This window comes from Artibeus jamaicensis, unplaced genomic scaffold (genome assembly GCF_021234435.1).
Source record: "Artibeus jamaicensis isolate MK-2021 breed Jamaican fruit bat unplaced genomic scaffold, CSHL_Jam_final contig_760, whole genome shotgun sequence".
NCBI classification, from domain to species: domain Eukaryota; kingdom Metazoa; phylum Chordata; class Mammalia; order Chiroptera; family Phyllostomidae; genus Artibeus; species Artibeus jamaicensis.
The window spans coordinates 169,634-189,634 of NW_026521955.1; the positions used below are offsets into that span (position 1 = coordinate 169,634).

General features: G+C 38.9%; 1 protein-coding gene across 2 annotated transcripts in view; it reads left to right on the forward strand.

Annotated features, from left to right (window-relative positions):
• The first annotated feature begins 12 nt into the window (after nucleotides 1-12).
• Nucleotides 13-20,001, forward strand: part of PRORP (protein only RNase P catalytic subunit) — a 149,785-nt gene continuing 129,796 nt past the window's right edge. The window contains exons 1-4 of one of the 2 annotated variants that reach the window (XM_037136062.2): nucleotides 13-78; nucleotides 442-1,718; nucleotides 5,039-5,086; nucleotides 5,549-5,681. In XM_037136062.2, coding sequence (XP_036991957.2) covers nucleotides 742-1,718; nucleotides 5,039-5,086; nucleotides 5,549-5,681 — 1,158 coding nt within the window. In that variant the 5' untranslated portion in view covers nucleotides 13-78; nucleotides 442-741. Of the gene's footprint in view, nucleotides 116-441; nucleotides 1,719-5,038; nucleotides 5,087-5,548; nucleotides 5,682-20,001 lie in introns of both variants that reach the window. The other variant, XM_053672530.1, reaches the window with a different exon arrangement.

Genomic DNA, 20,001 nt, shown 5'->3' on the forward strand with positions numbered 1-20,001 from the left:
CCGGGTCGTCGCGGTGCATTGTGGGCGTGGTAGTTTACGCCGCAGTTATGGTTGCCTTAATAAAGCGTGAGTGCTCCGGTGAGTTGTTGAGTGGAAGGAACTTGGTTTGTGACTGGTCAGTGCGCTTTAGGCAGTGCCCTTTGTAAACCTTCCTTCCTTCCCTGAGTTATTGGGTCGGCTCTCTTGCCACCTATCCCAACCCATTCCCTCTGACGAGTTCGGCAGTCTGGGGGAAGTCTTTATGCAGGGCCAGGGCCCCTAGACTTTGGCTTCCGCCACTTTCTTTGCTGCTGGTGGGTCTGGGGCTGGGGGCTCTTCCCCTAGGTTTTCGACTTTACTCCTCTTCTTCAGCGAGGCACCCATGGGATCCTGCCCCTTGTCAAGGACAGTTGTGATCCACGTGAGTCGAATTGTGTGGTCCTCCTTGTGCTTTTTCCTCAGGTTCGCAGACTGGAATATAACAGGCATCAGAGATTCCTGCTCTGACCCTTGCTCGGTTCTGCGAATGTGATCTAGGTTGGTTATCCCAGGATCATCATTGTTTAATGGAGAAAAGTCACCGATTTCGTTGCTATTAAGTAACCTTAAAAGCATAGCCTTGATTTTCTGTGAGAAACTGAAAATCACCTTTTAAGAAGCTGCACTTCGACTCCCTGCTCTTTTCTCCAAATTTCTTGATTATGGTGTAAAGTAGAGCGTTTTGAACATCTCTTCACTATTTTGTGCTTATCTCACTGCATAATGATTTTTTGTTTTACTGGTATTCGGAGGTTCCCTAAGCTTTGGAAAAATAATCCATACCTCGGGCTAGGTCCAGGACACTTTTATAACTCTCTCTTTCTGAAAGACTGTTATGGCATCAGGAACCAGCAGAAGTTGTTTTTCCTTCAAGCAGCATCTCCACAAAATACCAAAGCAATAAATTTTCCAATTGCGAAGGCCAGATATCACAGGAAAGGCAACAGTAAAATTTCTTCTGAGTTTCCTCATCTTTTTGCAGCTGGAGCAGCTAAGAAGAGATCACAGATGAATCCTCAGATTAAAGATCATGCCTCGCCACCTGTGAGCAACATTATTCAACTCCCAACAAAACCTTTGAATTCAGAGCAGTGGGATAAACTTAAGGAAGATTTCAAAGGAAAAGCTAATTTTGAAAATTGGATCATTTCACAGATGGCTCGGCACAATAGCTCTGTAGATGTGGCCAAATCTTTGCTGGCCTGGGTAGCTACAAAAAACAATGGTATTGTAAGCTATAATTTGCTGGTCAAGTATTTGTATCTCTGTGTTTTTCATAAGCAGACATCAGAAGTTTTTGATGTCTATGAAATTATGAAAGCCAGATATAAGAGTTTAGAATCTGGAGCAAACACTCTTCTCATCCGGGGATTAATCCATTCAGACAGATGGAGAGAGGCCTTGGTGGTGTTAGAAGACATCAAAAAGGTCATGACCCCTTCAAAAAAGAACTATAATGACTGTATCCAGGGAGCCCTCCTTCATCAAGATGTAAACATAGCTTGGAATTTGTATGAGGAATTGTTAAGTCATGATCTTATTCCTATGATGGAAACTTTAAAAGCCTTCTTTGATTTGGGAAAAGACATAAAAGATGATCAGTATTCAAACAAACTACTAGACATTCTTTTGTATCTAAGAAATAATCAGCTGTATCCTGGGGAATCATTTGCACACAGTATAAAGGCATGGTTTGAGAGGTAATTTGATTTTTTAATGTATGTTTTTATTTTAATACCTATACCTAAAAGTAGCCTTCTTATCCTGTTAGTTGCTGAAATTACTATATTCAGATTATTGTACCTTTCCCATCTTTCAGATTTGTTTTCTCTTTAAGACAAAATTTTCTTTCTCTAAAAAAAGTATTGAATCGTGTAAACAAGTTGTGCTAATCTCTACTATCACAAAAGGGAAATTACACAGAATTTGTAGTTTTTATGTATTTTTCTGCATAGAAGGATCATTTATTTTGTTTCTGAGGTGACTGGCATGTGAGTAGTTACCAATAGCACTTGTGGCTGGAGATAATAGCAAGAAAACTAGCTGTCTTGGGTTAGTATTAGTATTTTCAGAAGTTCTGAAACCTAGTGACTGGTATAATGTGTATAAAAATGTTGTTTAATCTATGCATTTCATCATCCTGGATGGTTAGAGCAAAGGGAGGGGATCCTGATCATACCTGACATGCAAGAATTAGCATGGAAAACCTTCATCCTCTAGTTCTTTTTTTTTTTTTTTAAATTAAATAAATTTATTTATTTTTTTGAATTGTTTATGCTGTTACAGTTGTTCTATTCCCCCCCTTCATTCTCCTCCACCCTGCCCCCCCAACCCCCCCCATTACCCCCCCCTTTAGCTTATGTCCATGTGTCTCAAGTCCTTTAGGTTCTGTATTTCCCATACTATTCTTGCCCCCCCCATCTATTTTCTATCTACTGTCTATGCTACTTGTTTTCTGTACCTTCTCTCCCCGTCTTCTCCTCCCACTCCCCTGTTGCTAACCCTACTTGAGATCTTCATTTCTATGTTTCCACTCCTGATCTAGCTGTCCTTTTAGTTTGCTTTCGTTTTAGGTGTGGTTGTTAATAACTGTGAGCTTGTTGTCCTTTCACTGTTCATGTTTCTTTAACTTCTTTTTCTTAGATAAGTCCCTTTAACATTTCATATAATAAGGGCTTGGTGATGATGAACTCCTTGAATTTGGTCTTATCTGAGAAGCACCTTATCTGTCCTTCCGTTCTAAATGAAAGTTTTGCTGGGTAGAGCAATCTTGGTTGTAGGTCTTTAGTTTTCATGACTTGGAATATTTCTTTCCAGCCCCTTCTTGCCTGTAAGGTCTCTTTTGAGAAATCTGCTGACAGCCTGATGGGGACTCCTTTGTAGGTGATTGTCCCCTTAGCTCTTGCTGCTTCCAGGATTCTCTCCTTCGTTTTAATTTTGGCTAATGTAATTATGATATGCCTTGGTGTGTTTCTTCTTGAGTCCAACTTTTTTGGTACTCTCTGGGCTTCTTGGATTTCTTGGAAGTCTGTTTCCTTTGCCAGATTGGGGAAATTTTCTTTTATTATTTGTTCAAATAGTTTTTCCACTGGTGGTTGTGTCTTTCCCCCTTCTGGTACCCCTATAATTCGGATATTGGAGCGTTTATAGATGTCCTGGAAGTTCCTAAGCTTCTCCTCATTTTTCTGAATTCTTATTTCTTCATTCCTTTCTGATTGATCATTTTTTTCTTCCTTCTGGTTCACTCCATTGAGTTGAGTCCCAGTTTTGTTTTCATCTCTATGGGTTTCCTGTGGAATTCCATTCATTTCCCTTAATTTAGCCTTCATATGTTTCTCTAATTTGTGGCTATAGTCCACCAGATCTGTGAGGAAGCTGACGACCAGTGTTTTAAACTGTGCGTCTGAGAGATTTGCTATTTCTTCGTCACTTAGATTTATCTCCGGGACTTTGAGGTCCCCCTGCGACATTTTTGGTCTGTTCTGGCCCTTTAAGTGAGGGAAGCGGCGCCTTGGAGTCCCAGGTCGCTGGGTTGTGACGCTGTATGTGGGGGCGTGGTCAGAGCGGGGAAAATGGCGCCGCCGCCGCTGCCGCAGCCGGTCCCACCGCTCACTCCCTCACCCGTGCGTAACCGGGCACCCACAGTCAACTCGCTGCCACCGCCTCCCCACTGACTCCTCCGTAGTCGCTCACCCGGTGGGCTGCTCACTAGGTCCAATCCTGGGTTTGGAACCCGTGCGACTGGATTCGCGCGTCTGGATTCCGCGCCCGCGCCCGGGTCCGCCGCAGGTTTCGCCCCTTACCGGTCGGGCCGAAGAATTTGTTGTTTGCGGACTTCCGAAAAGTTCAGTTTTCCGTGTTCTGGTTGTGTTTTCTGATGCTAATATTTAGTTGTCCCTAAACTTGGTTGTGAGAGGAGGCAGGCACATCCACCTTAAACCTCCATCTTGGCGGAAGTCCCATCCTCTAGTTCTGTTTTGATCTTGCCATCATTCACCTACTCTCCATGGCTCTCGCCTTTGCTTTTTCTTTGCTTTTATTCATGTTACTGGCTTCATGCCTATTTGCTGCTTCAGTCTTTTACTTTATTTCTTTACCATTCATTTGTTTCATGTTATTTCCTAAAAATTTATTCCATTTCTCATTTTTCTATTGCTTTCTACTATGTATCATCAGAGCTTTGAAGTAGCAATCAAGCTGATTTACTGAACAAGTTTATTTAACAAACTTACTGAATATCAACAGAAGAGATAGATTGTGAAAATCTTTGACTGCCAAGGATTTTGGGTTTTATTTTATTAACAAGAGTTGGTTTTGGGTTCCAGTTTTAGAAAGGTAACCACCAAAACAGTGAGAAAAGATTGGAGTGGGATTAAAATCAGAAACATGTTTGGAGGCAACTGTAGGTTTGAATGAAAGAGATGAGATTCTGAATTAAGAACTGAAGATGGAGAGAAAGCCATAGAATCAATGCAGTCATGGTAAGAGGAAAGAAGAAATGATATTTTGATTGAGCAAATAAGTATTTTGAATGCCTCTAACTGGGCCAGGCACTGAGGATATTTTGTGTTGTGAGATCTATTATGATCTCATTTCACAGCTGGTAATGCAATACTTGTCAGTACATAATAGAAATGCAGGATGAGAGAAGAAATTACTCTGGGCAGGAACAATCTTTGGCAACTTTATGGAGAAGGTTAGATTTGAGTTTAATTTAGAGGTTACACTATTTATATCAGCTGCTTTCTGTAGCTGCTTTCACAGGTTCTGTGAAGGTAGATTTAAACTTGAAAATGAGGATCCGATGACCAGAGGAGAAGTGAGGGGAAGAAGGAGATGCAGAGTTGGGGAGTAGTACCATCAGCTCCTTAGCCCCAGGACAGTGTAGCAACCACTGTTCTAATGAAATCTTTCTAGGGAAATAGTCTGAACTTGCAGACCTCTAAGCCTACCGAACTTCTAAACTCGGGATTCAGTAGGAGTCCGAGCTGATGATTTGATTTTGCAATCTTTTTTGTAGTGTTCCTGGAGAGCAGTGGAAAGGACGATTTACCACAATCCAGAAAAGGTAAGGCTAGTATTTTATTTTTAAGTTGTTTGATTCAGATTTTAATAGGGTTTTTTGTTACCACTCAAAAAGTTTTTATGATACTTTAGAGATAAGGAAACTAAGAGTTAGAATTACCAAGAAAAGAGCCATATTTTTTACATGGAGAATTTGCAGTGCTCAAAGTGTTTTTCCTGTGGGTGCTATGAGCCTGGTGTGAAGCCTCAAGGATGTTTTCCCCAGTTGTGTTTTAGGACTAACTTTAAAAACTTTATCTGGTTGCCCAGCAGTCTACTTTTTTGAGTTTTCTGGCTCACTAATGTGTGATATTATCGAGTTTATGAAAACCGTATAATGCATGTGATTATCATAGAGGTTTAATATTTTAAAATTATCTTTCAATTTCCTCATGTCTCAGGATTATTCATTTCAGAAAAAGTTCTTTGCCAGGACACTATGTAACAGAAACGATTGTAATTACAGTGGTCAGTGTTTGGGCTGTGGAAAAACCATAGAGTCTATTCATCTGAGTCCAGAAGAGTATGAATTTCTCAAGAGGAAAGTCCTGAGGGATGTGATAGATGGAGGTGACCAGTACAGAAAGACAACACCTCAGGTGAGTCTGGACCAGGTTTTATTGCATTCTTGGTGTCTAGAGCAGGGGATGGCATTTTTTTCTGTAAAAGGCCAGATAGTAAAAAAAAAAAAAAAAAATTTAATCCTCACTCAAGGGTATGTTTGATTTTAGAGAGGGAGGAAAGAGGGCAGAAAGAGAGAGAGAAACATCGATGTGAGGGAAACATCAATTGGTTGCCTCCCACATGCATCCCAACCAGGGAGTGAATCCACAACCTTTTGGTGCATAGAAGGATGTTCCAAGCAACTGAGCCACCAAGCCAGGGCCACATAGTAAATATTTTAAGCTTTGTGGGCCATGCAGTCTCTGTTGCAACTTTTCTATTCTGCTATTGTAGTGAAAACAGCCACAGACAAAACAAATGAGCAAGGCTGTGTTTCAGTAGTATCGTATCATAATAAGCAGGGGGTAGAATTTTTTTTTTATGCAAAGAGAAGCAAAGTGCTGGATTTGGCTCGCTGGGCATAGTTACGAAGCTTTAAGAAAGATTGCTTTAGAGTTTCATAGAACAGTTTAGTTAGACTACTATCCATCTGCTGAAATCAGTCTTACTTCATCTGGACACAAGTGCCCCTAAGCCAAAAAGACAGATGGTTATTCTTTGTCTAAGTGCTTCCATGAAAACATGGTTTCTCACAACTTTACTAGTCAAGAGAGTTTAAGATATCTTAAAATTATTTCCAAGTATTCTTAGTATTAAATTTGATCCTCTAGGTCATTTTCAATAGCATTATTTTGCTAGTATTCAGTATTTGATGCTAGTTTACTAAGATTAAGTTGAAGTAAAATGTTTTTATCTTGGGAAGGGCTGCCCGTCATCTCACTGATACTTTTTCTTCAAAGTACCAAATAAAAACAAGAAGCAAAAATTGTTTTGCCTTCTCACCTTGACCTAATATTGTCAGATAATGCCCCTAGATCATAAGAAAAGCTTTAATCCTCAGAAAAAAGGTCAAAATCTGGTCCATAAAAAACATTATCTCAAAAAAAACACCCCATTATCTCCATTTTATGGAATACCTTTTAGCTGACTTTATTGATAAAATTTTAGTTAACATATTATTGAGTGATGCTAGATACTTTACATTCATTATCTTATATCTTTTTTATTTATTTTTACAGAGCAGGGCAGGGAGAAAGAGGGAGAGAAATATCAATGTGTGGGTGCCTCTCACACGCCCCCTACTGGGGATCTGGCCTGCAACCCAGGCATGTGCCCAACAGGGAATTGAACTGATGACCCTCTGGTTCCCAGGCTGGCACTCAGTCCTCTGAGGCATACCAGCCTGGGCTCATTATCTTACATCTTTTTTAATCCTTACAACCACCCTAGATGGTAATGTTTTATTTCTACTTTACAAATAGAGAGATTGAGACTTTGGGAGATTAAATCTGCTAGAGGACACCTTGGTAATAAAATCTAGGTTTGACTTCTCTCCCTGAGCCCTGCAAACTTTTTTTTTGTTACACTCTACTGCCATTCATGGAATAAAAATTTATAATAACAACTGTAGCTAACAGTTAACTGGTTGTAGCAGCTCTTTAATGCCAGGAATTTCTGTCAGCTAAAATATGAAAGAAATAGATTTCCTTTCTCTTATCAAATGTCTGTTGAACATTTCTGAGTATCTTCTGAAGTAGGTGTTAAGAGAGATGCAAGGTTGTATGAATAATGCTGTTTGCTACCAAAAACTTACTATTTCTGTTTCTTTTGTGGACTAATTGAACGTTCTTTCTACCCTCCTTTTAAAAAAAAAAAATTTGGTAGTTTCTTAAAAAAATTTTTATTTGTTGATTTTCTTAAGAGACGGGGTGGGGAGGGTAGAAGGAGAGAAAACAGAGAGAGAGGAGAGAAGATACCAATTTATTTTTCCCCTTATTCATGCATTCATTGGTTGATTCTTACATGTGTCTGGACTGGGGACTGAACCCACAACTACAGCGTATTGGTATGACAGTAACCAACTGAACTACCTGACCAGGGCTCCACCCTCCATTTTTTTATTTAGTAAAATTTTCAACCTAAAAGAAAACGGTGCGGAGCCACAGAAGCGCCGGCGCCTGGCAGGGGGGGCCCGCCCCAACAAAAAACAACCCCCAAAAAAAAAAAAAAGAAATGAAAAAGCACAATGGATACCTACATGCTCTTTATCTAGAGTAACCAGTTGTTATTATGGCACAAATACTTTCTTTCCACATATGTGTTTTTATGAACTATTAAAAAATAAGTTATAGGTATGTTGCTGTAAATGTTTCAGCAAATATTTTCTAAGAATAAGAAAATTCTGTGTAATTAAATACCATTAGTTCAGTGTCATTTATTTTATTTTATTTTTTAATTATATTTTATTGTTTATGCTATCGCAGTTGTCCCTACTTTTCCCCCTTTTGCCCGTCTCTGTGCCCCATTCCCCAGGCAGTCCCCACATTGTTGTCAGTGTCCGCGAGATCTTTCTTCTGTCCAGTTGCACCTCCCCCCACCCTCCAAGAGCTGTAAGTCTGTCCCATGTATCTATATGCCACTGTTTCTGTTTTGTTCGCTAGTTTATTTTGTTTATTAGAGTCCACATATAGGTAAGATCATAAGTTGTCTTTCATCGACTGGCTTATTTCACTTACCGTAATAGTCTCCAGCTCCATCCATGCTGTCCCCAAAAGTAAGAGTTCCTTGCTTTTTAGTTCTGTGTAGAGTATTCCATTGTGTAAATCTCATGGCTTTTTTATCCATTCATCTACTGATGGACACTTGGGCTGTTTCCAGATTTTGGCTATTGTAAATAATGCTGTTACAAATATAGGAATGTATATGTTCTTTTGAATGGATGTTTTGGGCTTCTTAGAATATATTCCTAAAAGAGGGTTAAAAGGCAAGTTCCATTTTTAATTTCTTGAGGAAACTCCATACTGTTTTCCACAGTGGCCATGCCAGTCTGCATTCCACCAACAGTGAACTAGGGTCCCCTTTTCTCCACAGCCTCACCAGCCCTTGTTTGTTGATTTATTGAGGGTAGCCATTCTGACATGTGTGAGGTGATACCTCATTGTGGTTTTAATTTGCATTTCTGTAATAATGAGTGATGTTGATCATATTTTCATATATCTATGTGCCATCTGCATGTCCTTGTTGAAGGAGTGTCTATTCAAGTCATTTGCCAATTTTAAAAAGTTTTTTTAAAGATTTTTATTTTATTTTATTTTTAGAGAAAGAGGAAGGAAGGGTAATGGAAACGTCAATGTGGGAGAGAAAGAGTGATTGGTTGACTCCTGTATTCCTTCTGATAAGGGATCAAACCCACAACCAAGGCATGTGCACTGACTGGGAATCAAACTGGCAACCTTTGGTTTTTACAGATGATACCCAATCAACTGAGCCACACTGGTCAGGGCCTTTATCCATTTTTTAATTGGATTGTTTGTCTTCATGGTATTGAGTTCTTTATATATTTTAGAAATTAAATACTTATTAGATGTATCATTGGCAAAAATATTCTCCCATACAGTGGGTTCCCTTTTCATTTTGATTATGGTTTCTTTAGCTGTGCAGAAGTGTTTTAATTTCATATAGATCTATTTGTTTATTTTTAATTTTTTTCTTTGTTTCCCTTGCCCTAGGAGATATATTGGCAAAAATATTGCCATGTGAGAATTCTGAAATTTTATTGCCGGTGTTTCTTTTAGGATTTTTATGGTTTCATGACTAACATTTAAGCCTTTTATCCATTTTGTGTTTATTCTTGTGTATGGTATAGGTTGGTGGTCTAGTTTCATTATTTTTGCATGTGCCAGTCCAGTCTTCCAAACAGCATTTATTAAAGAGACTGTCTTTACTCCATTGTATGCTCTTGCCTCCATGAAGATGGTATGTGCTTCCACTTTTTGTATCTTCCTCAATTTCTTTCTTCAGTGTCTTATAGTTTTTCAAGTCAGGTTGTTTACTTCCTTGGTTAAATTTATTCCTAGGAACCCAATTTTTTTTTGTTGTTTAATAGTAAATGGGTTGGTTTTCTTAATTTTTTTCCTAATAGTTTATATTATTGCTGTATAAGTATTTCTAAGTATTGATTTTGTATCCTGCTACTTTGCTGAATTCATTCATTAGGTCTAGTAGTTTCTTGGTGAATTCTTTAGGGTTTTCTTTATACACTCTAACATAGTCAGCAAATAATGACAGTTTCACTCCCTCCTTTCCAATTTGGATGCCTTCTATTTCTTTTTCTTGTCTGATTGCTATAGCGTGGACTTTTAGTACTATGTTGAATAAGAGCAGTGGAAACAATTCAGTATCATTTAATAAATTTTCCCAGCTATTTCCCAGATTGTATTTTATAACTTTTTCCCCTTCAGTCCAAGATTCAATCAAGATTCATTCTTTGCTTTTGGTCATTATGCCTCTTTAAATCCATAACAGTCTCCTCTGTTCTTTTTTTGTTTTTATGACATTGACTTTTTTGAAAAGTCTGGGTGTTTTGACTTGTATAAGGTTTTTAAAACTTCACACCTATGGATAACTTGAGGATATGGTTAAAATGCAAATTATGGTTCAGTTATCTGGAGTGGGGCCTGAGATTCTGTGTTTTCTTAAGATCCCAGGTGATGTGTTCATGGTCTTTGGACTACATGTTGAGTAGCAAGACTTTGTATTAATTGTTTGATTATTTTCTTTTCATTAATTCAGTATAAAAGCATTTGAACAGACTACATGAATGATGCTCTGTGTGTCTTATTTAGTCACAGGAGCCACATAATGTCAGGCTATGCTTATTCTTGCCGGTGTTAAATTTGATCACTACATTAAGAGGCTAACTGCCAGATATCGCCATTGGAAAGGTACATTTTTCCCTTTATAATTTCTTTGTAATCTTTCCCTTTGTAATTTTTGTAAGTAAAAATTAAGAGATCTGTGGAGTAATACTTCAAGACTATGCAGATAACCTATCACCCATTAATTCTTTACTCAGTGTTTTTAGAATCATGGAGATGCTCTCTCCCTTTGGAGATTGCAAAGTGGTGATTACTTAATTCCCTCCGCATTTATTAGCTGGCATTATTTTATAACAATTTTCGTTCTTCATTTAAAAAAATTATCTGTATGGACACAAGGACTGTTTTTTTAAATTAACTATGTTAGATTTTATTACAATCATTATTCTTTTTGATGCTCAAATTGTCTCAAATTTGGCCTGTGGGAGCTCCTTCAAGACAATTCCTGTGTCTTTTATTTTATTTATTTAAAATTTTTAAAAATTGATTTTAGAGAGAGAGGAAGGGAGAGATAGAGAGGGACACTGATTTGTTGTTCCACTTTTAGATGCATTCATTGATTGATTCTTATATGTGCCCTGTTCAGAGATCAAACCGGCAACCTTGTGGGATCAGGACAGTGCTGTAACCAGCTGAGCTACCCAGCCAGGGTGTCCCTGTGTCTTTTACATCTCTCCTTCCAGCCCCATCAGTTTTCCTCGCAATCAGTTTTTGAGCACTTTTATGCTTTCTGGCACAATATGTCCTAGGCTCTCACCTCGAAGTGCTCCTGCTCCAGTGGCGGAATCATTAATTGAATACTTTTGTTTAATGTTACCAATGGCTGAACATTGCCATAATTCCTTTTTAAATGAATATCACTTTAATTTTGGATTAATAGAAGGAAATTTTGTTACTTTTCTCTGCTGACAAAGACTTAGAACCCAGAGCACATCTTCTCTTTGAAGAGTGTTACTCCGCAAGAGGAGTTTCAGGCTCCTGAGTATGGTTAGAATAGCTAAGAGTCACGCATTTAATGACAGTAATTCACAAAGCAACTGAATATAGTCATAGAAGGATTGGGACATTTTATGACAAGGGATATTATTTTCTTCCTTTTTCTTTCCAGATATTCTTCCCCTTTTCCCTCGCAACTCCCCAATGCTGTATCCCATTTCTTGTCATCTGCCTTTCTCCTTTAAGGTATCAACATAATAGTAATTGCTGTCCTGGCCAATGTGGCTCAGTTGGTTGGAGTGTTCTTCCATAAACTGAAAAGTCACACGTTCAATTCCTGGTCAGGGCACATGCCTGGATTGCAGGTTCTGTCCCTGGTTGGAGTATGTACAAGAGGCAATTGATTGATGCTTCTCTTTCACATCAATGTCTCTCTCTCTCCCTCTCTCCCTCCCCTTCCCTCTCTGTAAAAGCAATAAAGATTTCCTCGGGAGAATTTAAAAAATTGCTACTCTTTATTGAATGATTACCGTATGTCAGGTACTGTTATACTTACAACAATCTAGCAATGATATCCTCATTTTGAGGATGGGGAAGGTCACGATAAGACAGGTGTCCATGGTTAAAGAGCAGTGAAGGACAGCACTTGGCTGAATTGGCTCAGGGATCAGTTTTGTAGTATTGGTGAGGCAGAAGGGGCAAGGATCAATCCAGAGCACTGCTGGTGGGTTGAAGTAAACTGAGTGTATACTGAGTATATACATAGGTTCAGCAAAGAGTTTGGAGCTATATTCAGACCTCTGATTTTTCTGAGAACAAATCAGTCCACTTGAAAGTGAGAGAAGGTATGGTAGTCCAAGGGAGCTTGGGAGTTTTAAGCATTGGAAGTTTGGATTATTTGTGAGAGGATTGGGGAAAGTATTGCCCGTTGGTGCTGAAGTTGCAACTGAGGGTGGAGGGCATACATTCGTGGGGTCATTGACCTCAGCCATTTTCAGCAGTGCTGAGCCATCCAGGTATGCAAAGAAAAGGCAGTTGGATTAGGGGAATGGGATTTTGCTAGGCTGGTACAGTTGAGGGAAAGAGGAAAACAGGAGTTGTGAGTGTAAGTGAGAGGATGGGTCAGTTGATGGACCATGAGAACAAAGCTGACAGGAGGAAGTAAAGATTCGTAGGAGCTCACAGTTTAGATGCATGTAAACTGAAGGCTCCTGGAGGTTGAAGAGTGAGCGTAAAGGAGTGAGAGTAGAAATCTGGAGACTTGTTGCGGGGAAGGGTGGTGGTGTTGCTTAGGTGTGGCAACATGACGGGGACCACGTGAGAGAGTTCTGACAGAGTAGTTAATGCGATCACATGATCACAGTGGGGCCCAGACTAAACGGGAGGAAGGAAGGCCAGAGTACTACTGACCAGGAGGCTTCCAGGGAGTGGTCGTCTCAGTGTGGGGTAGAAGAAAAGGTATAGGGGAGATAAAAGAGTGAATACTAGAAAACTGAGGTCAGAGAGCAGATGAAATATTTGAGGCTAAGATTTCAGAGGAAGAGCCATTCTAGGCCCTGGCCAGATCCAGGGTCAGGCTATTGGGGTTCGGTAAGCTCTCCATTGTAAAGTTTAGGTCCAGACTGCCATTTCCCATAGATTTTTCATCTTGTATTGTGTTTCTTTATGTTTTGGGTTTTTTTGCTCACCATTTGTATTATAACAAAATACCACAGACTGGGTGATTTAAATAGCACAAATTTATTTTTGCACAGTTCTGGCAGCTAGAAGTCCAAGATCAGCAGGTTTGGTTTCTCCTGAGGCTTCTCTCCTTGCTTGCAGATGGCCCTTATCCTACTTTGTCCTCATACAGCCTTCTGTGCTCAGGTATCCTAAGTGTCACGTTGTGTGTCTGAATTTCCATTTCATGTGAGGACACCAGTCCGGTTTGATTAAGGCCCTGCCCTATGGCCTCATTTCACCTAAATCACCTCTTTAAAGACCTTATCTCCAAATACAATCACAACCCAAGGTACTGGCTGGGGTTTAGGACTTCAACATAAGATTTCTGGACTGTTCACAATGAAGTTCCTAACACCATTCATTGAAATATGTATTAAAATTATTTTGTATTGGAGTTGTCTTCAATTTTGCTTTCTAAAGCTTGCTTATTATTTGGGAATGTGAGATATAAACGAAGGAGTAAGTGCTAAATCCACTTTGGTTTCTTTGTCTACTTAAAAAAAATTACAATCCCAGTTGACCCCCATAAGCATCTAGAGTGAGCATTATCAAAATTGTTTCAAGCTTATATGTTTTCAGAAAATAAAACTCTTGTTAAAAATAAAGCAAATGAGATGGCACCGTCTAATGAAGTGGTTCTCAACCTTGGCTGCTAGTTAGAATAGTTTAGGAGCTGTTTAAAAATAACTGCTACCTATACCCCACTCCCTGGAGGTTTTGGTTTTAAGTGTAAGTGTTCATTGTATTAAATACATTCGTATTTTGCAGCCATCACCACCACCATCCCCACAACTCTTTTTATCTTATAAACCTGAAACTATATGTGCATTAAACACTAACTTCCCATTCTCCCCTTCTCCCAGGCCCTGGCAACCACCCTTATACTGTCTTTGTGAGCGCACTACTGTAAGTGCCTCTTGTAAGTGGAATCGTACTGTATTTGTCTTTTCAACTGGCTCATTTCACTTAGCACATCCTCAAGGTTCACCCATGTTGTAGTATACTGCAAAATTTCCCTTCTTTTTAAGGTTGAACAATATTCCATTGTATGTATATACCACATTTTGTTTGTCCATTCATTAATGGACACTTAAATCCCTTCTGCAGTTTAGCTATTGTGAATAATACTGCTATGTGCATGGGTAGGTAGGCCAAAAAGTTTGTTTTGTTCCTGTAAGATGGCTCTAGCGATGCTTAGTTGTCTTTAACTTCATTCAGAACAATTTTGTTAGATTATATTTTGTGACAGCTGTCATATCAGCATACATTTAAAAAACATCAAAACTGGTGAATTTTTGTATAGCCATTGTAATATTGATGAAAGAAAATATGCAATGTTTTTGGCCTATTATGGTTTATTATTTCAAGAAAGGTAAAAAAAAAACACAACACAAAAAAGATTTGTGCCGTGTATGGAGAAGGTGCTGTGACTGATGGAACGTGTCGGAAGTGGTTTGCGAAGTTTCGTGCTGGGGGTGTCTCACTGGACGATACTACATGGTCTGGTGGACCAGTTGAAGCTCTTAGTGATCAAATTGAGACTTTGAGAATGATCGACATTATACCGCATGGGAGGTAGCTAATGTTCTAAAATATCCAAATCAATGAAGTTATTGATGAAAATGTATCTTTTATTTTATGGAAAAACTAAATGGACTTTTTGGCCAACCCAGAAATTATATTTGCATCCAGATAAGGTTACAGTCCAGGTGGACATGAGTTTTGGAGGGGACACTATTCAACCCACTACAACCTTTTTCCTCTGGGTATTATGGTAGGTGTATATGTAGCTTTTAAAGAAACCTCCAACTGTTTTCCAAAATGGTTGTCTCATTTTACATTTTTATTAGCAGTGCATGAGGGTTAAAGCTGTTCCACATGCTGGTCGACACTTAATATGGTCACTCTCTTTACCTTTAGCTATTCTAGTGGGTATTAAGTAGTAACTCATTGTGGTCGTAATTTCCATTTTCTTGAAGACTAAATGATGTTGAACATTTTTATGTGCTTAATTGCCATTTACATATCTTCTTTGGTGAACTATTTGTTTAGATCTTTTCCCCATTATAAAAACTGGGTTGTTGCGCTGGCCAGGTGGCTTAGTTGGTTAGAGCAGGTTTGATTCCCAGTCAGGGCACATACCTTGGTTGTGAATTCAATTCCTGGTCAGGGCGTGTACCAGAAGCAACTGATTGGTGTTTCTCTCTCTCCCCCTCTCTTCCTCTCTCTCTAAAATCAATAAACATAAATTCAGTGAGGATTTTTTAAAAATTGGGTTTTTCTGTTACCGAGTTGTAAGAGTTGTTTATGTATTCTAGGTACATGTTCCATACTAGCTATATCTTTTGCAAATATTTTCTCTCAGTCTGTGGCTTGCCTTTCATTTTTATCAAATAGAGATTCTGATTTAATTGCTCTGGTTCAGGGCCCACTTATCTGGTTTCTCAAAAGCTCCCAGATGATAAAGTGAACCCAGGGATGAGAACCACTGTTTCTCGCGTGAGATTTTGAAAGACCCTGATATACTTGTATGTATAGCAGTTTCTTCAGGATAATTGTGGGAGAAAACTTAAGTGAATTTTTAGCTCTTCTGAAACCTTTGTTTACTGTACTTAGACATCACAGCCAGCAGATGGCAATAGTGTAACATGTAAAAATTACTGTAGGTTATACTATATAGCCAACTCAATCAGGTTAAAGGATTCGGTGAGCTTATTTTATTATTACACTGAAAGATCTTTGTCATTTTTGTTTAAGTCAGATTAGTTGATAGTAGATAATGATGGGAGCTGTATATCTGAATTTTAAGTGAACAAAGCAGAACTTCATGTATTCATGTATACTACAGGTTTTGCTACATGAGACTAATTGAGAGGACATTAATGAAGATCAAAAAGTGAATTTGGAACTGTCTGGATAGTGTTAGTTTAGTATTAATTAGATTTTTTCTTTTATTTTCCTTTGCTCTTTTTTAAGTATTTTTTATTGATTATGCATTACAGTTTGTCCAGTTTTCCCCCTTTATCCCCCCTCTGCCCTGCCCCCCAACCCTCCAGTATCCGCCCCCCCCTTAGTTCATGTCTATTGCTTGTATATATAAGTTCTCTGAGTCCTCTGTTTCCTATACCATTTTTATCTCTCCCCATCTATTTTATGCCTATTAATTATGCTTCTTCCCTGTACCTCCCCCTCCCATTCTTCCCCCTCCTCACTGAAATCCTTCCGTGTGATGTCCATTTCTCTGATTCTGTTCCTGTTCTGGTTGTTTGCTTAGTTTTTATTTTCATTGTTTTTCTTTTCTTTTAGGTTCATTTGTTGATAGTTGTGAGTTTGTTGTCATTTTACTGTTTGTATTTTTGATTTTCCTTTTCTTAGATAAGTCCCTTTAACATTTCATATAATAAGGGCTTGGTGATGATGAACTCCTTGAATTTGACCTTATCTGGGAAGCACTTTATCTGCCCTACCATTCTAAATGATAGCTTTGCTGGGCAGAGTAATATTGGATGTAGGTCCTTGCCTTTCATGACTTCAAATACTTCCTTCTAGCCCCTTCTTGCCTGTAAGGTTTCTTTTGAGAAATCAAGCTGACAGTCTTAGGGGAACTCCTTTGTAGGTAACTCTCTCCTTTCCTCTTGCTGTTTTTAAGATTCTCTCTTTATCTTTAATCTTGGGTAACTTAATGATGGTGTGTCTTGGTGTGTTCCTCCTTGGGTGCAGCTTCTTTGAGACTCTGGGCTTCCTGGACTTCCTGGAAGTCTATTTCCTTTGCCAGATTGAGGAAGTTTTTCTTTAAACTTTAAAGATTGAAATCTTTAAATAAGTTTTCAATTTCTTGCTGTTGTTCTTATCCTTCTGGCACCCCTATAATTCAGATATTGGAATGTTTCAGGTTGTCCCAGAGGTTCCTAAGTCTCTCTTCATTTTTTTTGAATTCTTGTTTCTTCCTTTTCTTCTGGATGGATGTTTATTTCTTTCTTTTGTTTTAAATTGTTGATTTGGGTCCTGGATTCCTTCTTGTCACTGTTGGTTCCCTGAAAATTTTCCTTTATTTCACTTTGGGTATCCTTCATGTGTTTTTTCATTTTTAGACAAAGCTCAATCAGATCTGTGAGCATTTTGATTACCAGAGCTTTAAATTCTCCATCAGATAGGTTGGCGATCTCCTCCTTGCTTAGCTGTGTTTCTGAGGCTTTTCTGTGTTCTTTCATTTGGGCCATGTTTCTTTGTCTTGGCACAGCTCATAGGTTGTCTTCTTTGTTCTTAATAATAACATTAAATTACAGTCAGACTTTTTCGTTTTTAACTGCTGAGTTATGAATTCTTTATTTAATATTTTTATTAGGGAAAATTTCAAACATATTCAGAAGTAAAGAGACTAGTATAATGAACCCCTAGCTGAGTGATTTCCAACTCATGGCCACTCTTTTTCATTTGTACATCTACCTGTTCCTCCCTCGCTCCTCAGGTTTTTGTGATGCAAATCTGAGCATAAGCATTTGTCGTATAAATTATAAATTCACTTTTAAGCAGTTTTATTTATTTCTTTTATCTTAAAACATACTCCTTTGTGTAGAGTAATATTTTTCTTATATAATAAGAGATACTTTAGAACAGCAATTCTTAAACTTTTTGGTCTCAAGGTGCTTTTATATTCTTAAAAATTAAGGACTGCTGAAAGCTTTTGTTTATGTGGAATTATATCTATTGATAATTCATTAGAAGTTAAAACTGAGAACCTTTAAAAATATGTAGTAATTTATTTAAAATAACAACATAAAAAACTATTAACATGCTGATATAGAAAACATTTTTCTAAATAAAAACTGTTGTCCAAAATAAAAAAAAAATGTGAAGCAACAGGCATTGTCTTACATATTTGTAAATCTCTTTAATTGAGCCACTTAATCAGTCTATTGTGTTATTTTCAATGAAGTATATGAAGAAAATTGAGACTTACTGTAGTTGGAAAAGGTAAACATATTTTATTGGCATTTTCAGAAAATTATAGTTATTCTTTGATATTATGCCAGAATATTGTACTCTTGCGAGCAATGAGAGTGAAAAAGATAGATAATATCTCAGTATTATTATAAAAATAGTTTTAACCTTGGGATACTCTGAAAGGGTCTTAGGGATGTAGACATGGCCTCAAACTACAGTTTAAGAACTACTGCTCAACTTCCCATCGGGCTGGCGGCATAGGCAGATGTGGCTCAGCTCCTCACGCAACCACATCAAAGTAACAACTAAAGTATAGAGCAGCCATCTTTCAGAACCATCAGTAACTGAGTTGAATGGAAGTCTGACAGCTACAGAGTTAAAGAAACCACATCTATCCAGAATGGCAGGAGAGGCACATACACAGAACAGGCTGGTCCCACACCCATGAGTGGTGGGTATCTCTAGAGTGAGGAGTCCCAGCCTCACATCACGCCCCTCAGCCCAGAGTTCCAGTGCCAAGAAGATAAGTCCCTACAACTTCTGGCTGAAAAACCCAACAGGGACTGAGTCAGTAGAAGAAATTGCTGGAGCCCCAAGCTGTTCCTCTTAAAGAACCTGCACACTGATTTACACAGACTCACTGCCTCCAAACTCCAGCTCCAGAGCAGCAGCTAGAAAGGCACCAGTAGCATCATACAGGAAGAAGCTGAAGTGTGTGGCATCAGGTGAGCAGAGGCCATTGTTCTTTTTCTAAACCTTCCCACCACAAAGCCAGTAACCTGGTGCCATATCTGAGACTCCATCAACCTGGCTAACACTTCTGCCTGCCATGGAAATCCCCAGAGACTTCACCCCACCAAATTTAGGGGCACACCCAAGCTGCTTTTGCATATAAATGGCTGGTCTTGGCTCATGTTACGCAATTTCCTAAATCCTATCAAACAAGCAACAGCTGGCCTTGGTGAGCCCCAGGTCTGGCACTAGCAGCAGCCAGCTTAGATTCAAAGTTGGCTTCGCCTGGGAATCTCCAAGCCCAGCACAAGTAGCTGCCATCTCAGATTGCTTTATAGCTCAGGTAGGTGCCCCAAGCCAAACACAGGTAGGGGCTGACCTTGGCCTGTATCATCCAGGAAACCCCAGGGCCAGCACACCCAGTGGACAGCTATAGACCACATCAGAGAGCCACCACCCTGCCCCTGCACAGCTGATTCTTCGTGGAGTGTGGAGGTTGGTGGTCTGTGGTCACAGCCAATATTTGCAACTAAAGAGCCTGGGTAAATCCCTCTCATTGATCTGTCAACAGCAACCAAGGCTCAACTACAAGAAGAGGGTATACTAAGCCCACACAAAAGGTGCACCTCCAGTGCCCAGCTTGGGTGACAGGAGAGGCTGTGCCACTGGACCCTATAGGACAGCTACTACATTAGACCACACTATCAAGACATGGAGTCAAAGCAGCTCTATCTAATACATAGAATCAAACACAGGGAGACTGCCAAAACAAGGAGACAAAGAAACATGACCCAAATGAAAGAACAGATGAAAACTCCTGAAAAAGAGAGTTTTTGAATTTAAATGAAATGGAAATGAACAATCTGTCAGAGGCAAAATTCAAAACACTGGTTATATGGATGCTCAAGGAGCTTAGTGAGGACCTCAACAGCATAAAAAAGATGCAGTCAGAAATGAAGGATACACTAATTGAAATGAATAACAATTTATAGGAAAACAACAGTAGAGTGGAATGATCTGGAACATAAGGAAGCAAAAACAACTAATCAGAGCAAGGGGAAAGAAGATTCCAAAATAAATGAGGATAGTATAAGCAGCCTTAGGGACACCTTTAAGAGGTATAACACTCGCATCATAGGGATGCCAGAAGGAGAAGAAAAAGAGCAAGAAATTGGAAATCTACTTGAAAAAATAATGAAAGAAA